Here is a 25,923-nt window from a genome sequence, read left to right as displayed (position 1 = left end):
AGGAAAGGCCAACATATAGTGGAATAAAGATAATAAACCAGGGCGTCTCAGTCGGTTAAGTGTCTGCCTTTGGCTCAGATCATGATCCCCGGGTCCTGGGATCAGGTCCCACATAGGGCTCCCTGCTCAGCGGGGAGCCTGCTTCTCCCTCTCCCTCTGCCTGCCACTCCCCCTGCTTGTGCTCTCTCTCTCTCAAATAAATAAATAAAATCTTTTTTAAAAAAAGATAATAAACTGGATTTTAAGCATGCTGAGTTGAAGGGACCAGGGGAACACTTGGGAACAGTCAGAGACAAGGGAGACATGTTCTCTCCTGAGATGCAGAGATGGGTGAATAGGTGAGGTCACTCAAGGAGAGTGTCAGAAAAGCAAGGGGACAGTGATGAGAAGAGCTGAGGCACATGCTGAATGACAGGGCAGGGCAGGCAACGGAGCCTGGAGGAGACCAGAGTGACCAGTGGGGTCGCTGCTTGAAGGCAGGAGGCCTTGAAGGCAAGGAAGGGCACCATCAGGTGTGGGCCGAGGTCTCTGGTGGCTGAGGAGAGTGGGTGGGCACATGTCAGGGAGTGGTGGGCAGAGGGGGTGTCCAGTGCTGGGTGCTGGAGGGCACGTGCCGGCAGGGTGCAGGCCGAAGAGAGGAGGATGGAGTGAGGCTGGACCTCCCTGAGGAAAGGGCCCAGGACCACCCAGGCTGGGGCGTGTTGGCTGTCAGAACACCCCCTTGTCTTCTGAGCTGGAAGGGGTGACAGTCACAGGTTGTGAGATCGAGCCCCACATTGGGCTCTGTGCTGGGTGTGGAGCCTGTCTAAGAACCTGTCTCTTCCTCTCCCTCTGCATACCCCCTCTCCCGCTCGGGTTTCCTCTCTCTCTCTCTTAAAAAAAAAAAAAAAATAAGTAGAGCTGGCTAAGCTCAGAGGTGCTGGGAAAGGCGGTTAGAGTTCGCCCTGAGTGCAATTCAGAAGTAAAATAATATGCATCTTTACACTGAGGTATCATTTACTTCCCACAAAATGCACAGGTTTTGGGGTCCAGCTCACAGCATCTTTCACCTGCATACATTCATGTAACCAACACCCAGATCAAGTTATAGAACATTTCCTGTCCCCCAGAAAGTGTCCTCCTGCCTGATCCTGGTGGTGACCCCCTCCCTAAGGAAGTGATATTTTCACATGTAGGTTTTTGAGTGATTAATTAACCATTTGGCTTGAGGTGGGTGAGGGGGGAAGGGGGCCCTGCCTGGACCCCACAGTGTATGTTTCCTTTCCCAAATACCTTTGTGTCTATTCTCTTTTCTTGTTTTCAGAAAAGTGTTTGGTGAACCGTTGATGAGAAGTGTATTGACCTAACATGGTGCTGAACAATCACAGGCTTCTTAGACACCTGTGTAAGGAGCAGGTTGTTTCCTCTAGTGCTCTCCCTCTCCAGAGGGCTTTGTTCATTCAACGCTGCACAAAGGCTCTTTGGCTCTTGGCCCCCTCCTAAAGGGAAGGGTCCGTGTCATGGACTGACATCCAACTCATACATGGAAGGACCAGGTTGCCGGGAGCAGCCTCGGGTACCACCCCGTGACCTTGAGCGCATGACCTCACCTCTGTGCCCCACGGTTTCCTCACGAGTCCCTCTCATTAACTGGTCAGTGGGAACACAGAGAAGCACCCGATATCATCGCGTCCACATCCTAGTGCCAACAGCAGTACTCGGGGAACAAGCGTGTGCCGTGTGCCAAGGACCCAGTCACGGATGGCACAGGCTCACCCTGCACTTGCAGAGCTCACGGGCTAGAGCAGGGAGGCGGAAGGTCAGGGGCGACAGTGGAGCTGGGTGTCGGGGGTAGGAGGCCTCCCTAGATAGTCCCTAGGGAAGGCTTCCCTGTGGAGGGGACCAGATGGTGCAAAGGCCTTGAGGTGGGAGTATGCTCGGTGGTGTGAGAAACAGCGTGGGGACATTATGGCTGGAACCGGGAACGAAGTGGGGGATGGCAGTGGGAGGTGAGGTCTTAGCAGAGCCAGAAAATATGCAGCCTTTGGACTGTGGCGAGGAGTCCAGATATTTGGAGGGGACTTTAGAAGCACTTTTTATAGACTGTGATTATAAAAAACAAAAAAAAAAAATCCAGTTGGGGATATTGGCCCATCGACAGACAGATTCCCTTAAAGTCACAAAACCCAGCATGGGGAGAGTATTTTATCCCTGCCCTCTGCTGTTCTCCCCTCCCCAACTTTCCCTCCAGCCAAAGTTAACCTTTTAATTGCCTTTATTTTTAAAATTTTTTTAAAAATTTTATTTATTTGAGAGAGTGAGAGCGAGAGAGCGAGCCCAAGTGGGCAGAGGGAGGGGCCGAGGGTGAGGGAGAAGCAGGCTCCCTTCCTGCTGAGCAGGAAGCCTGATGCGGGACTTGATCCCAGGACCCTGGGATCATGACCCGAGCTGAGGGCAGACACTTAACTGACTGAGCCACCCAGGTGCCCCTTAACTGCCTTTATTTTATTTTTTATTTTTTTTTAAAGATTTTATTTATTTGAGAAAGAGAGAATGAGAGATAGAGAGCACGAGAGGGAAGAGGGTCAGAGGGAGAAGCAGACTCCCCGCTGAGCAGGGACCCCGATGCGGGACTCGATTCCAGGACTCCAGGATCATGACCTGAGCCGAAGGCAGTCCCTTAACCAACTGAGCCACCCGGGTGCCCCCCTTAACTGCCTTTAAAAGACCTCTCTCTTTGTATATTTGAATTAATTTATGTCTCTTTGTTGCCATTATTAGTTTTCTTTCTTTCCCTTTCTTTTTTCCTTTCTTTCTTTTCTTTCTTTTTTTCTTTCTTTTCTTTTCTTTCTTTCTGTTTTCTCTCTTTCTCTCTCTTTTTTTTTTTTTTCTGAGTTTTCATCAGTTTTCTTTGTCTCAATGCCTGGTCCTGTCTTATTTGTTCAGAAATGATATCTTTTTCAGTAGCCCCTCACCCAGCAGTGCTGTGGGGCCAACACAGGGCTCCGGCGTGGAAGGTGTGCAGCCAGTATTTGTGGGCTGATTGAACAGATAGATGAGATTCAAGGGACAAACCAGCAAACATGATTCTCTGGGTGCCCTCCCTCAGCGCCCAGACACCCAAGAACACCGTGGCTGCTGATGGGGCCCAGTGACTTGCTATGACGTGGATGATGTTCTTTCTTCTCTTTTGAAGCCCTGGACATGAATGCTTTCATTAAGGCCATGAAGAAGATTCTGAGCAATATGTCAGATGAGATGCTGGAGGCGCTGTTTCTGAAGGTGGACACAGACTGTACTGGCTCCGTCACCTGGGTGAGGAGGGTGCCCCTGCTGCCTCAGGTAGCTGGAGGGACACTGAAGGGTCCAGGCGTGGTGGATCCATAGAGCACGTGGAAGGCTGAAGATGGGGAAGTGGTTAAGGCATCAGAAAGCCACCTGTGGATTCTGGGGTGCTTGTTGGGTAGAGGGAACCCTCCTGAGACTTCTGTGAGCAGGGCTTACTGCAGCTCATTCTTCTCCTGGGAGTTAGGAGAGTGTATGACAAATGTCAGTGACCTGGCAGTAAGGATACCGCCCACCAGCCCCCCATTCAGTCCCAGCAGGTGCCACAACCATCTCATGGCCCTTTCTGGCCACTTAGCCAACAGGCAGGCCTGTGGCTTTTCCATCCAAAAACGCCAGGGTTTTAGAGCAGATTTTTTCCCTGATTCTATATGTTCTGTGATGAGCAGACGTACCATTCAAGAATATGGAATACAGAAAGATACAGAAAAGTACAACAAAATAGTCTGATGTATTGACGTAGCAATGCCCACATGATTACTAGCCTTTATACCGGCGTTGTGCTAAGCACTTTATGTATTATTTTACCTAAATTTCACAGGAATCCTACAGGGTAGGTCTTGTTATTTACCTTAATTTGACAGATTGGGAAACTGAGGCATGAAGAAGTTAAGAAACTTGCCCAGAGTGACAGAGCTAGTTAGCAGCTGAGCTAGTCTTCAGACCTGGGAAGTTTGCCCCAGGAGCCCGGGTGTTAACTACTCTGACATTCCTCTCCTCGGCTTAGGCATACATACTATTTTGTTTTTTCTTTCATTTCTCTTAATATTCTACAATAAACATGTTTCCAGAATTCTCTGCTATCTACACAATGATTTAATAACTCCCTCTTTCTTTATAAAGAAATGGTTCATAAGGTGGCCTGTTTTGGCCTTTATGAGGCATCAGTAGATTCTAGAGTTGCCCTCTGGCCTGGCTTCTGGGTCTTCCCCTGCTGTTAACTTGTTATATGAGCTGGGACAACTCATCTCTAATTTTATGGGCCTCAGTCTTATTACCCATAAAGTGAGGGTGAACAAAGAGATTCAAACAAGATGCCGGATGTGGCGATGATGTGCAGATGTATTTAGCATCACGGAAACGCATGAAGGAGGGAGGTGCTGCTATATGTCCTTGGGATCCCAGATCCCAGAACAGCTCAGGGGCTGGGCTCCTCCCCTTGGCCAGCTCCAGGAAGCAGCAGCCAGAGAGCCAGAGAGCCCCTTGGAAGGGGCTGGGAAGCATGGGGGAGGCACCGGAAGCCAGGCATTGGCCCCCAAAGCCCAGTGCTCTGATAGCTCGGCCAACGCTGTCCTGCCTCGTGTTTCTTCCCGAGGCAGCAGAAGTATGTGGATTACATGATGCGGGAGTTCCAGAGAAGGGAGAGGATGAAAACAAGCCAGTACCGCCTGCGCTTCCACCTTCCCATGAGGATCGTCCCCCTGTAAGCAGCCTCTCCCTGGACTGAAGGGGTGTGTGGGAACAAGGAGCAAGCGCTGCTCCCTAAGTCTGCCAGCCACTCTTTGTGGGGCCATCAAGGCTCCTTTCAGCCCCTCGACCCTGTAGGCGAGCCTGAGCATTAAGGTGGGTGACGTGTTCCCACTTTACAGACAAGGAAACAGAGGTTCGGGGAGGTCAAATGAGAATGGTGGGGTTGCTGTTTTGGACCCTCCCTGCAGCATCACCGTTTCTCCTGCTTCCTCCCGCCGCTAGTGCTGAGTGGGCCTGGGGCTTTTATCCACAGGGCACAGATGGCTCACATGGCGGGGAGTAAAAGCCATCACGGGTAGCTGCTCCTGGAGGCCACACCAGGCCTCGGGAACGGGCCACTGATCACTCCTGGAGCATGTGGCTCTGTCCCTGCCTTGACCTCCTCCTGACCCTGCCTGTTTGCTCCCCCTCGTGGCTCCGCACCGTGCCATCTGGACCTTCACCTCATCTTTCTGTGCCATGGCCCTGTCTGCTCCCGCACCTCTGAACTCCCTAAGAACAAGGAACCCTCCAGTGGATCTGGCCAATGGCCCAGGCCTCTTCCCAGAGTTCCTTTCCCGGAGACCACCTGGGGGTTTGCGCACCTCCTGCCCAGTGCAGGCAGCTGGGGCCAGGGAGCCAGGTCCTCTGGTCCAACACTTGGTGACCGGCATTTGTGGCCTGGTTAGGAGGTGCTGTGGCTGGATCTGTTCTCGGGACCACCCCCAGAGCAGGCTATGGGAAAGACGGTGAACCAGAAGTAGTCTCTGCCCCAGAACACCTGGAGATTGAGAGATGGTGTAATGAAAACCAGGAAAGGGCAACTAAAACAATTTTGGTCAAGATTCAGTTGAGGAATAGTCAATAAATACGAACGATGAAGGATTTTATAACCATACATGATGACCTGATGTGGCCAAGCCTTCATGCGTCTTTCTATTTCCTTGGGACGTTTAGATTCCCAAGGGTGCTTAAAGGGCCAGAACAAAAACGTTAAGAAGCCTGTTGCTATTTTGCCCTATTTATTTGCTCAACCTTCAAACCCAGAGAGCATTTCCAGCTTGGCAGAGAAAATAGCCAAGTACTATTTAACTACCTTCATGAACGGGTCATCTTAAAATTTGGCTCCCCATTCCTGAGTCTGGGTCAAGATCACTGAATGCCCCCTCTGGGATGCCTCCACAGTCTGGCAGGCGGAGGTGCTGGCCCTGTGGCGTAACACCTCCTGAGGGCTCCACTCACTTCTCATGGCTTCTCACCTGTTGTGTCGACCCCTCAGGGTCCCGTGGCCCTGAAGCGACAGGTGGCCCTGGGAATGATGCTTGAGGGCAGACCGGGCAGCGCTGCAGGCCGTGGGGGGCGGGGGAGAGAGAGGAGCCGTGTCCAGACACACCATCACCCTCTCTCCTACTGAGACTGTTTCGGACGTGGAATTTCACAGGCTTGTGGGTTAGCCCTCAGCCACAGGTCACATGGTGTCCACAGTGAGATTTGCAGAGGACTCCAACTGGAGTAGGGATGGAGCTGCCGAGGTTCTAATTTGAGCTCTGCCTGTAGCCAGGACATAACTCTAGGCAAATGCTTATCCCTGGGTCCCTGTGAGGTGAGTTAACATCCCCTGCTCCGCCAGGGCCTGGAGGTGTGGGAACGTCAGGTGGGAGAGTGTGTGCTGTGCCATGTCTAGAAGTCAAAATGGTGCTCCCGTTAGCAGCCAGCCCGCCAGCTTAGCCAGCTTGGGGCAGGAAAGAAGGCATCACTGTAGCCTGCTGGGAAGTCCTGCAAGGCCAGGCCTGCCGTGGGAGCCCTTTGCTGGGCTCAGGACCTGGCCTTGGAGATGAGGAGTCAGGTACACGGGGTTCTGTTGGATACACTGTCCCTTGTCTACTTTTATCGCGTGCTTGGGTTATACTCCCTTTCTCTACCCCGAGTTTCCAGAATCTCTTATTATGAAGGTTTCAGTGGCAAGGCCCCCTCCACTCGCCTCCTGTAGACCATTTTTCTCATAAAAGAAGTTTTGCAAAAGACCTCTGTTCTCTGCTTCCTCTGACCCTGTCCCATCCTGAGGAAGCTGATTGGCTGTGTGATAGGAGAAGCTACTGCTTGTGGAGCCCTGTCTCATACCAGCGGCCTTCTTGGGTCTCTCTTTCTTTCGGCCACCGCTGATAATGGTAGAAACCCGCCTGGCAGAGTCACACGTCGCGCGAGCGTGCGCACCTGCGAAGGGAGCTCCCCTTGCTTGCTCTCTCCTTCCTCCTCTGTGCTCTTCATTCTGTTTTTGTTTGAGTCCTTCTCTCTCCTCCATCACCTTCCACAGGAACCATGGCTGTGAGATTGTGAAGGTGCAGTTTTTAACCCAGCGGTTCAAGAAGACGGGACATCTCCTGACTGTCACCAAGGATGGGATCTTGCAGATCTGGTCTGAGGCCTTCTCGCTGCTTAACTCCTTTAGGGTGAGGGAGGCCCACCCGTGGAGACACATGGGGTGGTCGGGGAGGCTTTGCCTTTGTACCTCGATAGTGAAGGTGACCCGGACCCAGAGTAAGCTCAGTCTTGGGTTCATGGTCACTGTGGTCACTGCTCCCAGGGCCAGGTTCTGGCTTCACTGTGGGACTGGGACCCTCATGTTCCTCTTCTGTAAGCAGGATGACATCTGGGTGTTTGGATGTCCAACAGTTTTTACACCCAGTTTTTCCAAACAGAATGTCACTGTAGCCCTCCCTGGCCACCAGGCTTACTTCTGGGCCCCATTTCAGTAAGTGGTATCATCACCCACCAAGGTTCCTGTGTTAGAGATCAGCCCCCTCTCCTTTCCCTGTCACAACCACTCCATCACCAGGTGCTGCTGATTCAAATCCTTCACCTGGACCGGGCAGGAAATCACAGTGGTTGTGAGAGTGGGCTCTGGAGCCCACCTTAGAACCTGACACTACCACCTTCCGGCTCTGTGACCTTGGACAGTATATAGGTCTCAGTTTCCTCATCTGTCACATGGGGTCACTGTAACCCCCTCAGGCTTCTGGGAGGATTTAATGACATAATAATACCCATAGGGTACTCAGAGTAGGACAAGGCCTCCAGTGAGTGCCGGACAAATATAAGCTGACATCATCATTGTCTTTGTGCTGTTGGCTCCTGGCCAAGTGCAGTAAGTGGGAAAACACTCAGGAAGACTGGCTGTGCACTTAGTGTCACCAGGCCAGGCCAGAATCGCCCAGCACATGAGGAAGGCACAGCTCCCCAGAGAAGGAAGGCTTCCTGAGAAGGCTACCAGCAGCAGGAAGGGTTTCAGAAGCCTGTGAAACAGCAGTGTTTCATAGATGCATCAGGGGGAGTCCCGTGGGGCCAGAGCGTTCTGGCTCATCCCCTCTCGGTTGCCTAGGGAGACAGGTCTGTGGAGGTCCAGTGACTCTCTCGGGTGTACTTGGTAGCCCAGGACCAAGGGGGACTCACACCCGAGTTCCTGAGGCTAGGGTTTCTGGCACCCTCCACCCTCTTTTTCTCTGTGTGTTTATTTTGGTGGGAAGAGGGCACTTTATAGCCTGAGCTAAATAATGTTGGTTATGGCTGCTACTTGATCACCTCAGCACCCCTCAGAGGCCAAGTCTGGGAGGGTTGAGGAGGACAGAGGGAGGCTCACCGGAAGGCCCAACATTCCTCCTTGAGGGGCTGCTTGGGCAAGTAGATATTGGCAAGAGTGATCCACCAAGCACTGTCCATGAACACCCACTGCATGCCGTGGTCATGCAGATGGAAAATACTGGAGTCTGCGGGGAGAGGCCTGGGCTTCACTTCACAGCTGTGCAGCCTTGGACGAGTCACTGAAACTCCCTAGGGTGGCCCTGGGCTTCTGGGAGGAACATGGAGGTGATGGGCGTTACAGTCCCCGCTACTGTGTGTAGGTGGCCAAGGGGCCTGGCCCATTGTCCTCACTGCCCAGCTGCCAGCACCAGCCTCTGTGCTCTTGGTGTGTCTGAGTTCTGATGCAATGGTCCCCTCCCTGCCCCAGTCTTTGCTGGCCCTTCCGCATCGCCACCTAGAAGAGCTGCCTGAAAGCCCCCTTCCCTTCTGTTTCATGTGGCACTCCTCCCTGCTTCCTTCAGTTCCCAGTCTGTGGCCTTATTCGGGGAGTAAAATACAAGTTTCTTAGCTGGTCACCCTGAACTCCTCTCCCATCCTCCCATTCCCCGAGCCTCCTCTTTCCCTGGACACCAAAGTCCATTCCTGCTGACATGCCTTTTGTGTGGCATCCCCCACCTGGAGCCTGGAGTGCCCACTCAAATTCCGTCTGCAGGGGTGTTACGTGAGGCTGGCAGGGGAACGCAGAAAGGCACCTCACACCCTGGCAGGACGATTTCTTGTTCAGAAGCTGCTTGAACCAGGTGACACCCGCAGATGGTAAACAAGATTCAGACAAAACAAGCAAAAATGAATACAGTGTTCTGTGTCTATTATATCTCAATTAAACTGGCGGGGGGGAAAGAGACAGGCAGAAGGGCAGTTCGTGGGAAGTCAGTCTCCCTCTCCCAGACCCTAATTCTCTCCCGGGAGGTAACTTCTATGACCAGTTTTGGGGTGCTCTTCCGTGGTTAGACTGTACGCACATCCCCCCACCCCTTTCTTTTTAAATATTCACATGGTAGCACGTGATAGTGCTGCTTTCTACCTTGCCTTCTCATTGCATAATAGATCCTGGTGACTCTTCTCTGTGGCAGGTGCACACCTCCCTCGTTTGTAAAGTCCGAGTGGTGCTGCGGTTTGGGTTTATATCTGCGTTCCTCTGCAGGCAGCCTGTGGCCTGTTGCTATCACAGCAATATAGCAGGGCCTGCCCTCGCACGCACTTCTCTGTGAGCAGGTGGGAACACATCCATAGATGTGGCTTGGAAGTAGATCCCAGAATTACAAACCATGCACATTTAAAACTGATGAGTGGGCCTCCTGGGTGGCTCAGTCGGTTAACTGTCTTGACTTGAGCTCAGGTCATGATCTCAGGGTCCTGGGATCAGGCCCCTGTGTCAGGTGGGTTCCACGCCCAGTGGGGAGTCTGCTTCTCCCTCTGCAAGCCCCTCTCCTACTTGTGCTCTCTCTCTCTCAAATAAGTAAATAAAATCTTTAAAAAAGTACTTAAAACTTTAATGAGCATGTCAAATGGCTCTAAAAAGGGGTTGTGAGGAGGGGTGTTCCTTAAGCCCATTTTACAGATGTGGAAACTGAGACTCAGAGAGGTCAGGGAACTTCAAAGGCCCTATCAGTAGTTGGTGGGAACACTGGGCTCCGTACCAGGTCTATGGCTGGCTCCAGGGCCTTGGGTGGCAGGAGAGGGCTCATGGGATCCCGTGCTCCTGGTGTGCTCTGCTGGGCAAACCTCCCCAGCCCAGATCTCTGCTCTTCCTCTGGCCAGCTTAACCAGATCCAGCAGGTCTATAACCTGCAGATGTGGGTCATCGACATGGTGTGTCTCTATAACATGAACCTGATTGCAGTTGCATCTACTGACCAGAAGATAGGTGAGTCCCTGACAGCTCCCCAGGCCTGCTCTCGGCCATTGGAGGGCATGCATTTACACTTGGAGAGACCTGTCACCAAGCCAGCTGTGGGCATGGGTTAGAGTCCTCTGGGGGTGCTGCAGCTGGTAAGCAGATGCTGCGTGTTGTCACCAGACCCCCAAGGCCTGGGACGTGGGCTTGGGTTCCATGCATGTCTCCCCATCTCTGTCTTCCCCAGAGTTCTTTGACATTAGCAACCGTAACTGTGCCCGGGCCTTCACCTTCATTGATCTGGACAGCTGTGTCCTGGCCATGGACTACTGGTGAGTCTCAGGGAGATTGGCACACAGCCTTGGTGGCCACATCACTCAGCAGGGTTGGGACTCCCAGAAAGCCTCTCTGGAAACAGCCCTGGAAAGATTCCCACTCTGTGTGTCTGTGTTCTCTTCAGCAAGCTGCCCCTCCTGACGGGGGTGGGGGGGTGTCACTCAGTCATCAGTCCCTCTTCCTCCCATGCCCTGAGCAAGTCAGCCACCGAATCCTGGCAGAGGCTTGTCCCGCCAAGGCCGAGGACTCTGGGAGTGTCATGGTCCATCAGTAGGGGTGAGCTGATAATGAGCATCTGGAGGACCAGGACTCATTTGTTTGGGTTTTAAAAGAAAACAGTGATTTCTTTTGGACCTGGTTCACCGATGATCTGGATCTGGGCGGCTGGGCCCATGTTTGTCAGCTGTTGAGGGCAAGGCTGGAACTGCTCTCGCTCCCAGGTGGAGGAACGTCGTTGGACACTGGGAGGGTGGAGGGTTGCAGCTGGTGTGTGCAACCCAGCCTTTTCTGTCCCCACCTCCCCTCAGGTCTGACTATCACAGAGGTGTGTTCTGCTACGGGGACACCAAAGGCAACGTCATCGTCTTCACCTCTGACAATGTGACCCACGGGTTGTTCAACCCCCGAATCCTTCCCAGGACCTCCAAATGGGGTAGCTAAGATGCTGGGGAATTGGGGGAGGGGGGAGATGGCCCTGCCCTGGGGAGCTCTTCCCTCTCCCGCCTTCCAGCTCAGGAGCCCCTGAGGGGCAGTGAGGCCGTATGCTCAGCTCAGAGTGGCCTGTGGGACGGGGTGATGAGAGGACAGCAGGAGCCAGAGGGGCTGAGGAGACAATCTCTGTGAAGGCAAGAGGTTGCACAGGGGAGGCTGAGGGGAGGGGCTGCAGGACCCTGCTCATCCCTGCAAGAACGAGCCTGGGCCAGCTGTGTGACCCTGGGGAAGCCGCTCACCTGCTCTGGGTCTTGGGATGACAGCACTACCTTTCTCCATGGTCGGGAGGAGGGTCTGCTCTCCTTGGCTGGGAGTGGCCTCTGTTTGTGGGGCTGGGGGTGGGGCAGAAAGGCCTGCGGGAGAGCCTGGCTCAACAAGGATGTGAGCATGCATAAGCACCATGACATCTCTTGAGCACTTGTGTGCTGCGTGCCCTGGGCACATAGCCTCCTCCAGTCCCCCACCCACTGCCAGGAGGGAGCCGCTGCTGCTACAGTCCATTAAGAGAGGCAGAAGGGTGCTTTCGGGGGTGCAGCACTTGCATGGGCCCCACAGGGTAAGTGGCCTGAAGCAGGCGGTCCGCCCCAAAGTCTGAAACTTAACCCCTTGCTGGGCTGTACCCCAGACTGACTGCCTGCTGCAGGGTACTGTTTGGGGCGGCTCTGCCAATGGCACTGGATCCCAGCTCTGGGGCCTGGGGCTGTTGGGGGCTCGGCTGAGCTGGACCCTGTGCAGGATCGAGCCTTTGGTGCACAGTGTCAGGCCTCTAGGTTGCTTCATACCCATCTAGAGGAGGCCCCGGGCCACCAGGGGCCCCAGCCCCCAGGGACACTGACTCCCCTTCCACCCAGGACACCAGAGCAGCCCCTTGGGCTTCCAGTCAGAGTTTCTGAGCAGGACACTCTCCAAGGGCTCCCAGGCCCTGGTGATAACCTCTCCTGCTGAGCTTGACAGGGCAACACTCCCCCAACTGGCCAGATGGAAAATGGCTCCTGCCTCGGATACAGCAGTGGGCGGGCACCAGCTCCATTCCTGCCTCATCAGCGGCTGCCCCTGGTGCCTTCCCTCGCGCTGCCCCAACCGAGGCGGCTGTCTGGCTGAGGTCATGCTGTGCCACACTGGGAACTGGTATGGGAGGTTGTGGTGGTCTTTGAGCTGCATGTTGGACAGGAGATCGGAGCAGGTGCAGATGAAGCTGGAGTGTAGGAAGGAGGCCTTCCATGCCACATGTGGCCTGAAGGCTGGGTCACACACGAAGGTGGGCCCACCTGTGTGTTGACTTGGGAGGAGGTGGACGGACCAGCTCTGTGTGACCTGGTTCCAATTGCTTAACCTCTCTGTACCTCAGTTCCCTTATTAAACAGGGATGAGCAGACTCAATTCACGGCTTTTCTGTAAGGTAGAAGGAGAGCATGCAGTGTGAGGCACACAGTAAGGGCCAGGTGACTACCTCCCCTGACCTCCCGGGGCCCTCTCAGCCTCATGGGAGAGGCAGACAGGCAAACAAGACTGCACTGCAGCCCTGGCTCAGCTTTCTCCCTCCTGCACCCTTGAAGGGCCCACCCCACTTCAGCAACACTCCACCCCTTGGCACTTCCCTTGCCAGATGAGACCGGTGGCTTTGCAGCAGTGAAATGCTTGGCATAAGCCCCTAGGTCCCCCTCTCTTTTCTGCATTTTACCTGGGAGTTTCTCTCAGACTTGAGCCCAGATTGTTCCCATCCTTCTGACCCACCTCCTTAAACCCTGCTCTGCAGGCAGACCCAGGCTTGTTCCATCACCACTGGCTCCATCTGCCTGTGTCAAACCTTTCCTTGTGCACAGGGGCCTTTCCCTGGAGGCTCCCCGGCCCGGCCGCTGGCCCTGGGAGGTTTCGGAGGCCAGGAGACTCTATAAACACCGCAAGGGCCAGGCTGTGCTTAGGGCAGTTGCTCCAGGCATGTTTGCTGGACAAGGTGGGGCATGTCGTTTGAGGCATGTTGGTAAACTTCCAAATGATCCTTTCCAGAAAGAGTAGAGCCTATAGTCTCAGTTGGTTCTCCAGTCCGGCAGAGCTGGAGCTCCCTGAATGAGAATCACCTTGTGTAGATTGCAGTATGCAGGGGAGAGGGAGGAGCCCGGGATGTAGGGCCAGCTCAGCATGCACAGGCACAGGGGCTCCAGGCAGCAGTGTTTATCTGCCTGGGTCTGTGTTTTGGGTGTTGAGTTCACCCCTCCGAATCCACCAGAACGTGGTAAAGCTTGAACGAGCATTTGGATGGAAAAGCCTTTTGAGACATACAGGAGTCGCAAACCAACTCAAGGTGTCCTCTGGGGTTTTGCTGATCTGGCAAAGGCCGGGAGCTGGTGATGTGGACCTCGGTTTTTCTCTCCTATCAGATCACTGGACCAAAGTTTCTGCACGGAAGCTCCTAAATGAAAAGTCCCCTTTGTATAGGAGTTACCAGCTGAAGGTAGGTTGTATCTTTCCTTGGCCTGTTACGATGGTAATTATCTGTACACACTCACCACTCAAAAATCAGTACAGAAAGTGGGTTTTCCCGCTGGGTTCAGTCTCAGGCCTCAGGGCTTGGTCACTGGGAGCAGTCTGGGGGGCCGCTGTTGGATCCTGTGGCTCCTCTGCATGGCTCGTCTCTCTCACCACCTCCATTGCTCAAGCCTGGTCCTGGCAGACACTTGGACGGCTGCAGCAGCTTCTAGCTGTTTCTGCACTTCTTTTCTCCATGCAGTGCTTTGCCCCAGTCAGCAGCCAGGGGAATTAGGAGCTAGAAACAGCCATGTCACTTCTTTGCTCAGAGCCCTACCCCCCCCCCCCGCCCCTGGGAGCTTCTCATTGTGTTCGGACAGAATCTTACCATGACCATCAGTACATGAGGTGACCTGGCTCCTGGCCTGTTCTCCATTTTGCCTGCTACTTTGCTTCTTCTCATTTACCCCATGCAGAGACGCAGGCCACCTTGCTGTTCTCTGAACACCCCAAGCCTTTTCCCACCACAGGGACTTGTCACACTCTGTTCCCTTCCCTAGGTTCCTGTGTGCCCCTTTCTCTGCTTCCTTTGGGGCCCTCACCAGCCAGCCTGGACCAGCCCCGCCGCCTGCCCCTGCCTGTGTCTCTTCCTGCTGCAGTGCTTATAGGATTCTGACACCAGTGACAATGTGTTTTTCCCACACTGCTGTGCAATTCTTGGACCTCAGCTGGGTGACCTACAGTTCAACTCAGTTCTGACACTATCTACCTGGAGATAGCATCAGATCCTACAGGTTGAGGCTCAGTCCCACAAGACTGCTTCCTCCCGCCCCCCGCCCCCTTGGAGGTCAGTCACAAGTTCAGGTTGTCCTCTGTGCTTCTGACCCACCAGAGATTCCCATGACCCTCTCTTTGGGTTCGATTAATTTGCTAGAGTGGCTCACAGAACTCAGAGAATCATTTTACTTACTAGATCACCAGTTTATTAAAAAAGGCTACAACTCAGGAACAGCCAGAGGGAAGAGATGCAGGGCAAGGTATGGGGAAAGGGGGGGTGGATAGAGTGTCCCTGCCCTCTCTGGGTGCAAGGCTCGCCCCACACCTCCACATGTTCACCAGCCCAGAGGCTCTCTGAACACTGTCCTTGTGGGTTTTTATGGAGTTTCATTACATAGGTATGATTGATTAAATCATTGGCCATTGGCAGTCAATTCAACCTGCAGCTCCTCTCCTCTCCCCAGGGATTAGGGCAGTGGGACTGAAAGTTCCAACCCTCCGAGCTCATAGTTGGTTCCCCTGGCAACCAGTCCCCATCCTTAGGGGCTTTTCAAAAGTCACCTCATTAATGTAAACTCAGGTGTGGTTGAAAGGGGTTCATTACGAATATTAAGACACCTTTGTCTTATCACTTAGGATATTCCAGGGGTTTTAGGAGCTCTGTGCCAGAAATGGGCATGAAGACCAAATATACATTTCTTACTGTAAATCACACTAACACAGCTTACCTCCTCCCAAATTTGTATTGTCCACCCACTGCTTTCTCGTCCTGTCACCCTCATGGGATTGGCAGCTCCTAAGGACAGGCACTTAGGGTCTCCCTGGGACTCATTCAAGGGGAGTCACTCACAAATACCTTTTTCTCCATCTTCTGTCGGAATCTCATCTTGGGCTTCATTTTCCACCCCAGTTGCTAAGTGTCCCATGTTCTGTTCGGTGCCCTGAATTCGGTGCCTTCATCGTGAGAGAGACTCAGTGAGGCAGCGCATTGAAAACGTAGCTCAGTGCCTGACAACCCCCTCCATTCTTGTCCTGAAGAGGAGAATCCCCGGATTGTGAGGCCAAGCACAGGGCCAAACTGCAGAGCCAGAGCTAGAGAATTCAGGGCCCGTGCCGTCAGGCCACCCCCTTGACTGCTGGGTCTCAGCCTTTTGTTGTTCAAGTTGCACCAGATAACATTCGCACACACTCCAAATCATGTCCTGAAACACAGAGGGCAGCGGTGGGGCGGGGAAGCCCCTCTCTCCTCTCTGACGGGGATCCCTGTGGATAAGAGCGACTGCGGGCCTGGCTGACTCCCATCTATCCTTTCTCCTGTGCGGGATGGGGTGGCAGATGGTGCTGTCACATGGGCTGACTTCGCCTGTTCTCTAGCTTACAAGCAAGAGTTCCCGTGATAGCAGACTTGGGTGCTTTTCCCCTGTCTCACTGACAAGTGATGGCCCAGGACCGGGGGACCGTGTGGCCGTGTCAGAACTGCAATCACTAGACGGCACTAGGCGTGCTGAGCTCCAGCCCCTACCACTGCCACTCTCTTCCCAGGCTCTCCATCCCAACTGGTGCCAACAGGTCAAGTTCATCCCCCAGCTGAACACGGTGGCCTCCTGTTCGGCCATTGAGAAGTCCTCTCTGGTGCTGACCATGTTGCCGTCCAAAGCCCCAGAGAGCCCCAAGTAAGGAGCGCCTCTCCCCAGGCTGGAGGTGGGGGGGCTGGCCGGGGGGTGATGGGATGGTGCCCCGGAGGGTCTGGCCTCACCTCAGCCATCTGTGGCCATCCCCACTGAGAGTGGGCCCGCCCCCAGGACAGTGGCATCCTGTGGATCTCACTGGGTTCCGAGAACTTTTATGGAGTGTGGTTTTAATCTTTGCTACCAGCAACAAAAATATAACAAGCCTCTTTTATCCACCAATTTATACGCAAAACTCAGCACAGAAGCTGGCACATAGGGTAAGCAGACAGAAAAATATTTTCTGAATGGAGGAATGAATGCGAGTTGCTTTACCTCTGTGCCCCTTGCTCAGTGTCCTCATCTGTAGAAGGGGGTGACAGCAGTACTTCTTTCCCTTGTGCCAGAGCTGACTGCTCTTTGTGCTATATGGTCAATAATTGGTAGCACTTACTCTTTGGAGATGGTTCTGATCTCTTTCCTTTATTCCAGGTTCCACTACCCCAGAGTGGATTTTTTTCTGCCTGCCTCCCTCCCTCCCTCCCTCCCTTCCTTCCTAATCAGTGATTAGTCACATTAGTAAGTCTATATACGTAGGTTGACCCTGTAAAAAAGTAAAACATAATAAATAAAGCCTTAATCCTTCCCTTACCCAATCCCCACTGTCTCACCCCGTTCTCAAATGTCTCACTTCTATCATTTTCATGTGTACCTTTTTAAAAATTATTTTTTAATTTTTATTTATTTAATTTTTTAGAGAGAGAAGGTGGGGAGGGGCAGAGGGAGAGGGAGAATCTTAAGCAGGCTCCACACCGATGTGGGGCTCGATCTCACAACCCCGAGATCACAACCTGAGCTGAAATCGAGAGTCTGACCCTTAACCAACTGAGCCACGCAGGTGCCCCTCATGTGTATCTTTCACCGTGCATTTCACAGTAGGTATTTTCTCCTGAGGGATTTTTTTTTTTTTCCTTTTGCCTCTCCTATTTCCTTCTTGCGGCAGGTCTTTACCTCCTGGACACTTCAGGTCTGTGACATTTTGCTCCTGGGCAGGTTGAACCATGAACGGCACCACCCCCCTGTCTTCTTGGGGGAGCAGCTGGGTGAGGCACAGCGGGAAGACTGAGGGCCACTTAGGCCCCATCTCTCTCTGTCTGTTCCTGTCCTGGGATGGTAGGGCTAATTTGGTCCCACTCCTCATTTTACAGATTGGAAACCTGAGACCTTTGAGCAGGGGACGTGTCCCAGGCCTCACTGTACCTCCAGTATCTTGCCAGCCAGAGTCCTCTGCGCACATCCCCACCCAAGCCCCTGGAACTAGCTGCTGGTTGCAGAAGGGGCCCCGGAGAAGGCCTAATGCCGTGGGGAAGCTTCAGTCCTGGCTTCCAGGCCTTGAGTGAGGCAGTGTGGTGGGATTTTGCTTGGAGCTGATTTGCAGCAGAGGCTCAATTCTCTGCTTTGGTGGTAGTATTATCTCATGTCTGTGATACGTGTTTTATTCAGCTTCTTGTTTTATTTATTTATTGGGTCTCAGTGGCAGGTGGACATCACAGGATCACCTCATCCTGGCCGTGAGGGTCTCTGTGGTCTGTCCCTGCTGCCTTCCTAATCTCACCTCATCTACCTTCCTCCTCCAGCCCCCTGTGGCCCCCTTGTGGTTCAGGTATGCTCCTGCCCCAGGGCCTTTGAATTGCTCCTTTCCACCCAGTATGCCCTTGTTTCTTCTTTGTTTTTATTTTTTAAACATTTTTGTTACAAAAATTTTAAACACACAGAAGTAGAGAAAATACTATGATACTTTAATATTACTAGTACCTAGTCCAAGTTAATCTCCCCCCAGTTGTCTCTAACATATCTTTTTACGATTATTTGGTAAGAGATATAAACAAATTCTTAGGTTTTGAGCACAGGAATGGTATGGTTTGATGTGTAGGAGCATCCTTCTGGCTTCTCTGTTGCAAGTGGAGTGGGCAGGTGTGGAGATGGGGACTCCAGTGATGATACCATTGTAATAATTCAGGCTGCCTATGATGATGGCCTGGAATCAGCCGGTGGAGATGAGATGGAAGGATTTGAGATACACTCTGGGGGCAGGTTGGAGAATGTATTTATACCCATGAGAGCACGCAGACCCTTCGGGTTGTCTGCATGCAGTACACCTGCCAGCCGGCAGGTGGCACCATTGACTGTTTGCTGGTCTTTAGTTCCTGGCAAGGACCTCTCAGGGCATGGCCTCCACAGGAGGGGTCTGGCATTGTCACCCCCAAACTTTGCCTTTAGAGTCAGCCTCAGCCTCCGAGGCACTGTGGGCCTGAGAGCTTGGCTCCCTGGCAGCCAGCACGCGCTGAGTTCTTCAGATGCTTGCAGCCAGCAGTGAATCTGAGCCAAGGAGCCAGGGTGGAGTTGGAGGGAGCCTGTGCTGGGTGTGTGGACTGATCCACAGCGTCTCCCCTGCTTTACCCTCTTCTCTCACTTCTGCCCCCACCACTGAGTCAAAGCCACCTGAACTGCTTGCCATGGCCTTCTTCCCTTCATCCCCTCTGACCTTCTGGTCCCTTCTCTACACAGCAACCATCTGCAGACTGGTCTCCTGCAGCTACCCTGTCAAAGCCACCTGTTTATTTCCCTGCAGGACCTGTCCCAATGTGCACAGGTCCATCTTCTTTGTCTCTCTGTTCACTTACTTGCTCCTGCTGTTTCCCTCTGGAAGGAAAACTCCGTGAAGGCAGGGGCATCTTCTCTATGCCCCTGGTAATCCCGGAAGGGTGTAGATGCCAGTAAATCTTGGTTGCATGAGTGAGTGAATCAGCCTGAAATAATTTCTAGTGACATTTTGGTGACCATTCTTCCAGAAGATTTCTCTGTGCATATATGCATGGAGGGAGATGTATCTGGTTTGACAATAAATGAGATACACGTATTTGATATGTTCTTCTTGAAAGTTTCAGTTTTTCGAGGAATCCTTCCGGCGGTGGAAGGGAGAGTGGATTTGGAGTGGGAGCAAGACTGGAGGTTAAGAGACCTGCTGGGAGGCTGACGCAGAGATGAAGGGGGTCTAAACTGAGCAAAGGCCAGGGCTCTGGTGGGACGTGGCAACGAGGGTTCGGGGCCCAGCTGGATAATGGGAACGCTGGTGAGGGAGCCTTCAGGATGACCTCTAGGCAACTGGGTTAGGCCCCCAGGGAGTGATAAAGGAGCCAGTTCAGGGGCAGTTCTGTGGAGGGCATGCTGCATTAGAGGGCTGGGGTACCCTGCAATGGGGGCCTCTGAGTTGAGTTTCAAAGGCAGAGTTTGAGTAGGAAGAGCAGGATGTATGGATTAAGGGGGAATAGCATGTGCCAAGGCACAGAGCTTCCGGTACTCTCAGGCTGGACACTCCCGAGACCCCTGCCTGGGCCACCCTGGCCCTCCTGAGCCCCATCCACCCGGCTGCACCTGTTCCTCTCCTGGAGCACTGGCAGCTGAGCCTCCTGCCTCTTCCTGCCATGCCCACCCTGGGTCTGAATCCTGACACCCCCATCTTGCCAGCCTTGTGGCCTTGGGCAAACTCCTTAATTTCTGCTTTCCATGTCCTTATTGTGGCACAGGGCTAATGACACTCTCTAGGGTTATATGAAGGCTCCAGATGATGCATGAGACAGCACCCAGCACGGGAACCAGCACAGAACAGGCAGGGGCACCAGGACCCAGGAGCTCCCCTTCTCCTGGCCTTTAGAATCCCCTCATTTTTAAAAATTTGTGTCATGGGTCAGGGGATGCCTGTCTCAGTATGGTTGAAGTGAGGATCAAGTTAAGTTAAATGTATTACGGCTGTAAGGAGTTGCTCCTGCTTTGGGGGTGCCTTCACCTACAGGTGGGAGGGGGGCGCCTCCTCCACGAGCTGCTGGCTTTGGGCTGCGCAACCGCCCTGCCTGTGGTGCTCCGCCCCGACTTGGCTGCGGGGTGAACCCTGGGTTGCTGCGCTTGCTCCTGTCCTTGGGTGAGAGGTAATGGCTGCCCCCTGGCTTCCCTGCGGCCGTCGCTCCAAGCCCGCAGCCTTCGCCCTTTGCTGTTCTAGGTTTTCAGTGCTGAACTTAAGAAAAGGGATTCTTTGCTTTGATTACTGCCCAGACAAGAACTTAGTGGGTAAGTCATCTTCATGTCCCCCAGAAACCCCAGGCCTGGTGGAACCGGAGGGAAGGCTGCTGGGGACGTGGGGGGAGGCTCTGTCCGGGCTCCTCTCCCGCCACTCTGGTCGCAGCCCGTGGGCACCTGGGGCGGTGTGGTGACACAGGCTCTGCTTGGCATGATGGGGGAGGCTGTGGAGGAGGAGGGGCAAAGGGGCAGATGATAAGCACAACCCCCCATCTGCCACGCCTGCCTGGGGTCCAGGGCCTGGTCCCAGGAGAAGATCCCAGCATAGGCCCTCCATGGTTGACACCCGTTCTTTTGACCCCAGTGACCGGTGGCTATGACCCCCTCATCCGCCTGTGGAACCCCTTCTTCTCAAAAAAGCCCGTGTGGATGATGAAGGGGCATCAGACTTCTGTGACGCACATCCTGGTGAACAGTAAGAATAGCAGCATCCTCCTCAGCGTCTCCAAGGACAAGGTGCTGTCCTCATGGAGCACAGCTCTTCCACTCGCACGGGTTCCTGTTCCCCGGCAGAGACGATGGCCCCGGGGAAAACCACGTAGCTCGGCCAGGCCAGGGGCCACAGTTGGCGGTAGCCTGAGGCCCAGGGGGATGGTGTGACCTCCCTGCCCATGGTTCCACACCCGGCCTGGCTGCCCCAGGTGGAGTCACCATGAGGGGGCTGGGGTTCTCTGACAGCCCCCAGTGGAGTCCTGCACCCTACTCTGAGCAGTCTGCCAGAGCTGGGTTCCCATGTCGCCCAGCCTGGTTTCTTGCTCTGTGGTCCTGGGCAAGGCCCTTCCGATTTCTAAGCCTCAGTCCCCTCATCCACAGGATGGGTGGTTGAGAGGTTTACAGCAGGACTGGCGGGAAAGTGGCAGTGTTGCGGTTGGCACGCAGTAGGTGTGCGATACGTGTGAGCCACTCCCTGCCCCCCCCCCCCAGCTCTCCTAGTGACCCCTTCTCGGCTGCCCTGGCTCTCGGGGCCTGACCAGACCTTCTCCAGCGCCCGGGACTCTCTAGTTCTGGGCCTGTCACTTTGCGCCTCTGCACCGATTGGTTCAGGGTACCGCCCCAGCTGCGGGGCTGCTTGGCTGTTCTGGCCAATGTGGGGATGCAGCCAATGGCTCCAGGGGTCCTCCTTCAGGGCACACATTTGTGTCTTCTGGGAATCAGTAGATTGAGAGTTGGCAGGACCCTTGGGTCACCCAGGCCACCCTCCCCAGCACAACCCACACTTTCTGTTATCTGGACTTCTCCCAGTAGCCCCAAGAATTGGGTGTCTTGGCGTCTGCTGAAGGATCTGAGGCTGGAGGGGCGGGGGACCGGGACGAGCTAGCCCAAATCCTCACAGTGGCGATGGGCAGAGGCTGGTTATGGATTGGAGTCATGCCCTTTCCTGCTTACTGCTGATGTCTCCAAGCAACGGACATCCTGGAGGGACTTCTGTGGGTTCCTCAACTTGGGATGAACTCGAGGGGGCTGCTGTGGGGACAGGTGGGCTTTTTGGCAACCCTGTCGGTAGGCACTGTGTGCGGTGCCTGGCTTTAGTTGAGGTAGGCTGGAGGGGGAGCCTGCGATGGTCTGCAGGGGCTTGTGCTGTCTTGCTTGGTCTTCATCCTCAGCTGTTGAGTGGCAGCCACTCCAGCAGGGTGGGGGGGGCGGGGGAGCCTCGGTTTCCTCATCTGAGCATAAGAACAGCATCTCTGTGGTACGGTTGGCATCTGCGCAGTAGGTGTGTGTTGGAAGTACTTGCACTGTGTGGGCCCACCTCAAACCCCAAGGCCTCAGGCACCCACTGCCTCCCCGCGAGTCCACCCTCAGCCTCTCTGCCCATTTCTCACCCCCCAGAATATCCGCGTGTGGGACATGCAGGACTACATATGCCTCCAGTCCTTCTGTGGGAAGCTTTTCGCCCTGGGGAACTGCCCCATCACCAGCATCTACTTCCACAAGAGTGAAGACAGTCTCATCTGTAGCACCTATTCGGTAAGTGCTGTGTGGAAGGGAGTGAGCCCCCCGCTCCCGGGCAGGAGCCGAGAAGGCATTCATTAGACACTGCCCCATCCCTCAAGGAACCGAGGAGGGAGGAGGAGAACAGAGAATGACAGTAGAAAATGCTCCGTGGTGGGATGGAGATGTATGCCAGGTGCTTCTGGGAGCACAGAGAATGGATCCCTAGCCTAGTGTGGTCAGGGAAGGCTCCCTGGAGGAGGGGACACTAGACTGATGTTTTAAGCTTCCCAGGAGTTATGAGGGACACTGGACTCCCAAGGAGAAGGCGTGAGAGGTATCAGCAGGCAGGCTGAGGAGCCAAGAGGCCTCACTGGGCTCAGGTTTGTGTGCAGTCAGGACGTTTGATGTTGCAGTTTATTGGAAGTTTCTCCCTGGGGCCAGTCACTGGGGGCAGAGCCCTTCTGACTGCCCAGCTGCCGGCCTCACTCCTCACCTATAGATTGGGATCCTCAAAGGGTACTTGGAGACCGAGGAGCCAGGAAAAACAGGGGAGAAGACCACGACCTACAGCTCACCCGTGTGCGCCGTCCTCTACAGCAAGATTTTTAAGCAGGTGAGTGGGCTGGAGCCGGTCATGCCTCAGGCTGTCAGGAGGGCCAGGGGACCTCGGGTGGGACCCAGACCCCCTAAGGGGTCCAGAGCTGCATCCAAGGAGCAGTCAGCACAGCGGCGGGGTGCGGGGGGAGGATTCATAGCTTTGAGGGTGGCGTGGGGGCAGCGGCACGTGGATGAGAAGCAGCCCTACAGGGGGGCCGGTGGCCTGAGGTGGGGTGGGAGCCCCACCACTTGGTTGGGGGATCGCCTCACTCCTCTGAGCAAAGGAAGGCCTGTCTTCATGAGGGCCTTACCGGGCAGCAGGAAGGGCCTAGATGCCCATTTTGGCAGGGCATCACGGGGAGGGGGGCGCTGGGCCAGCCCCAGCCGTGACAGGTGGGGGCCACCCTTGGGAGTGGGGCCACTCTCCTCTCTAGGAGCCCCAGCCGTCTGCTCCCCCGCAGGTGGTGAGCGGCTGCCTGAGCAGCTTGGTGAGTGTGTGGGAGGTGGCGACGGGCAGGCGGACGATGGAGTTCTCTGTGGCCGGCGACCAGCAGATGGAGCTGACCTCCATGTGCCTGGATGAATCGGAGCGCTGCCTGCTCACTGGTTTGCGGGACGGCACTGTAAAGATGTGGAACTACGCCATTGGTGAATGCCTACTGGTCTTCCCCAACACGGACCACCTGGAGGTCGGTCTGCTCTGTCAGCTGGGGCCGGGGGGCACCGCGGGGAGATGCAGAGCACAGTGCCCCCGAGCCTGGGGCCCCCCTTTCAGGCTGGGCACATAGACTGCCTGCCTTCATGCCTGCCTGAGCCTTTGTGTTCTCGCCTGTAAAATGAAGCTAGGTCACAGTGCCTGTCCTTATCAAGCATTCTGCAAGTGCTATAGCTACCCTTGTTCTTTCGATTCATGAGCACACCTTAGCCCGGGTCTGAGAGTTTCGGACAGCATTTCTAGCAGTGGGGCCAGGAGAGCCCCATGCTCACTCCTGTTCCGGCAATGTCTGCCAGGGTCCTAGAGACAGTCTGGGGGTATGGCATAGAGAGCAAAGCCAGCCACTTTGGGACCTGAGCCCATGACTAACTCTTATGAAAGTCCTTTAACCAGTTCAGAAGGAGCCCTTGGCTGAGTAGCCAGGGATCTGAGTACTGTCCAGACCCTATCACTCAGTTATTTGACCCTCCCAGGGATCCCCCTATTGAGCGGACATGGATACCTACACTCTCTCCCTGCTCCGAGTCTATCAAACGGGATAATGTGATGTGAGAGCATTCTGAAAAATATATGGTGGTACCGCCTCTAGGGAACTCATCATCATGGAGAGCTTTGACCCGGGGCCATTTTCTCTGAGGTGCCTCAGGGCTCTGTTTTCTGTCATCTTCCATAGATTAGTGGGATTGTCCATATGAACAAAGCGTTCTACGTGACCGGGTGGAGTAAGAGAATCACTTGTTTCATGTGAGTAGCAAGGGTGTGTGTGAGTAGCTAAGGGCAGCTGACTGCCCTCCTTACTTCAGATGGGTTCCCCCTTTCCTAGCTTCACTAGTCGTTGGAAGACCAAGCAAGAAATTCATGGCGGGTAATGTCCAGTGCTTCATCTGCTTATCCGTCCGTTCATTCACCACTCCTTGAGGCTAACATGTTCTAGATTTTGTGCTACATGCTAGAGATGGTTGTAAACAAGAATGATGGGGTCTCCATCCTCTGAGGGGGAGGCAGAGGCTAATCAAATAACTTCATTTATAATGATAAAGTCTGTTGAGTGCTGTGGGGGAAGGAAGCACAGGTTTCTACGGGGAGGGGATGGAAATCTGATTTCGTCTCAGGGGCGGTCAGGAAAGGCTCATCTGAGGATGGTGTGGGTGGAGTAGGGTCTTCTCAGCAAAGCCGCAAAGGGCTGGGGTAGGAGGAACATTCCAGACAGAGGGAACAGAATGTGCAAGGCCTCTTCTTTTCCAGAGGACCTTTTGAGGGCCATGGCTTCCCTTCTTTAATCCTTACTCAGCTGTCCGGAGGGGGTGGATTCATCAGATTAGTTTATATAAAGCCCCGAGGATAGGGCCTTTGTGGTGGGCACACAGTCGGTGCTCTGTAAATGAGGTTGGTGGGGCAGAGCTCCAACCTGAGTGCCCTCTTCCAAGTTGCCTCCCAGAATCTAAAGGCCTTGGTGTTTCCCGCCCCTGGTGAGCAGTAAGGCCGAGCCGCCCGCCCTCCCACCTCTGGCCCTGTGCGTAGGCTCCACAAGGCCAAGCCGGTGCTCATGTGCTACCACTGGCACACCTTCCACAAGGAGGACGTTCTGAGCATGGCCAAGTACCAGAACCAGTTCCTCGGGACCTCTTCCTACAATGGGGACATCCTCTTCTGGAACGTCAACCTGTTCAAGCCCATCCTCAATTTCAACGCCTCTGTGAGCCCCTTGCCTTTGCTGCCCAAGAAGGTATGGTTAACAGGAGCACCCCCCACTCTCTCTCTGCTGTGGGTCAGACTCAGCTGGAGGGCCGGGTGGGGGTGGTTAGGAAGGAGAGGGGATGTGACGACTTCTTTTGGAGGAGGTTGGGAGCTAGGTAGGTGGGTGCTAGTTTCTAGAATTATCCTCATTTGCCAGACAAGGAAACTGAGGCACAGGGAGGTTAAGCATCTTGCCTGAGGTTGCACAGCCCAGAAGTGATCAGTCCAGACCCAGGTGGTGTGATAGCGGAGAGCCCATGGTGCTGGTCCTGTTCTGTCTAGTAGATGACTCTTTCCTCGAAGGCGGCTCCTATCTTACTCCTCATGGCTGTGTTCCCGCTCCGGGCTCACCGGGCTCATGCGAGGGACTTAGGAAACCCACACCGTCTCAGAATCATGCTGTCTTTGCAGATGAAGCTGGAAGGGGCCTTTGGGGTCACCTCATCCAGTAATTTTCCAAACATGTTGGGGAGAGATGCTCAGAGGCTACTGCAGTGGCTTCTCTTGGAGCAGTTCAGCTTTTTACCTGTTTTACACTTCAGAGCTTCCCTTAAGATTACAGACAACCTCACAAATATTTGGAAACCACTGTCCATTTC

The 25,923-nt window shown here is 54.2% G+C and overlaps 1 protein-coding gene across 12 annotated transcripts in view; it reads left to right on the top strand.

The window, feature by feature from the left end:
• The window catches only part of EFCAB8 (EF-hand calcium binding domain 8), a 62,944-nt gene that overhangs the window by 12,948 nt on the left and 24,073 nt on the right, over window positions 1-25,923 (top strand). For 6 of the 12 annotated variants that reach the window (XM_073880554.1, XM_025875847.2, XM_025875845.2 and 3 more), the window contains 15 exons: window positions 3,176-3,294; window positions 4,644-4,747; window positions 7,088-7,223; window positions 10,174-10,279; window positions 10,497-10,581; window positions 11,113-11,237; window positions 13,675-13,748; window positions 16,082-16,212; window positions 20,264-20,331; window positions 20,645-20,796; window positions 22,171-22,308; window positions 22,775-22,888; window positions 23,334-23,561; window positions 24,261-24,331; window positions 25,109-25,313. In XM_073880554.1, coding sequence (XP_073736655.1) covers window positions 3,176-3,294; window positions 4,644-4,747; window positions 7,088-7,223; window positions 10,174-10,279; window positions 10,497-10,581; window positions 11,113-11,237; window positions 13,675-13,748; window positions 16,082-16,212; window positions 20,264-20,331; window positions 20,645-20,796; window positions 22,171-22,308; window positions 22,775-22,888; window positions 23,334-23,561; window positions 24,261-24,331; window positions 25,109-25,313 — 1,856 coding nt within the window. Of the gene's footprint in view, window positions 1-3,175; window positions 3,295-4,643; window positions 4,888-7,087; window positions 7,224-10,173; window positions 10,280-10,496; window positions 10,582-11,112; window positions 11,238-13,674; window positions 13,749-16,081; window positions 16,213-20,263; window positions 20,332-20,644; window positions 20,797-22,170; window positions 22,309-22,774; window positions 22,889-23,333; window positions 23,562-24,260; window positions 24,332-25,108; window positions 25,314-25,923 lie in introns of those variants that run through there. The other 6 variants (XM_025875844.2, XM_025875851.2, XM_025875849.2 and 3 more) reach the window with 6 other exon arrangements.

This window comes from Callorhinus ursinus, unplaced genomic scaffold (assembly GCF_003265705.2).
Source record: "Callorhinus ursinus isolate GAN/ISIS: 27379988/994484 unplaced genomic scaffold, GSC_fseal_2.0 scaffold38, whole genome shotgun sequence".
Taxonomy (NCBI): domain Eukaryota; kingdom Metazoa; phylum Chordata; class Mammalia; order Carnivora; family Otariidae; genus Callorhinus; species Callorhinus ursinus.
Note: the sequence above shows the minus strand (reverse complement) of the source record. Positions and strands in the feature narration are given on the sequence as shown.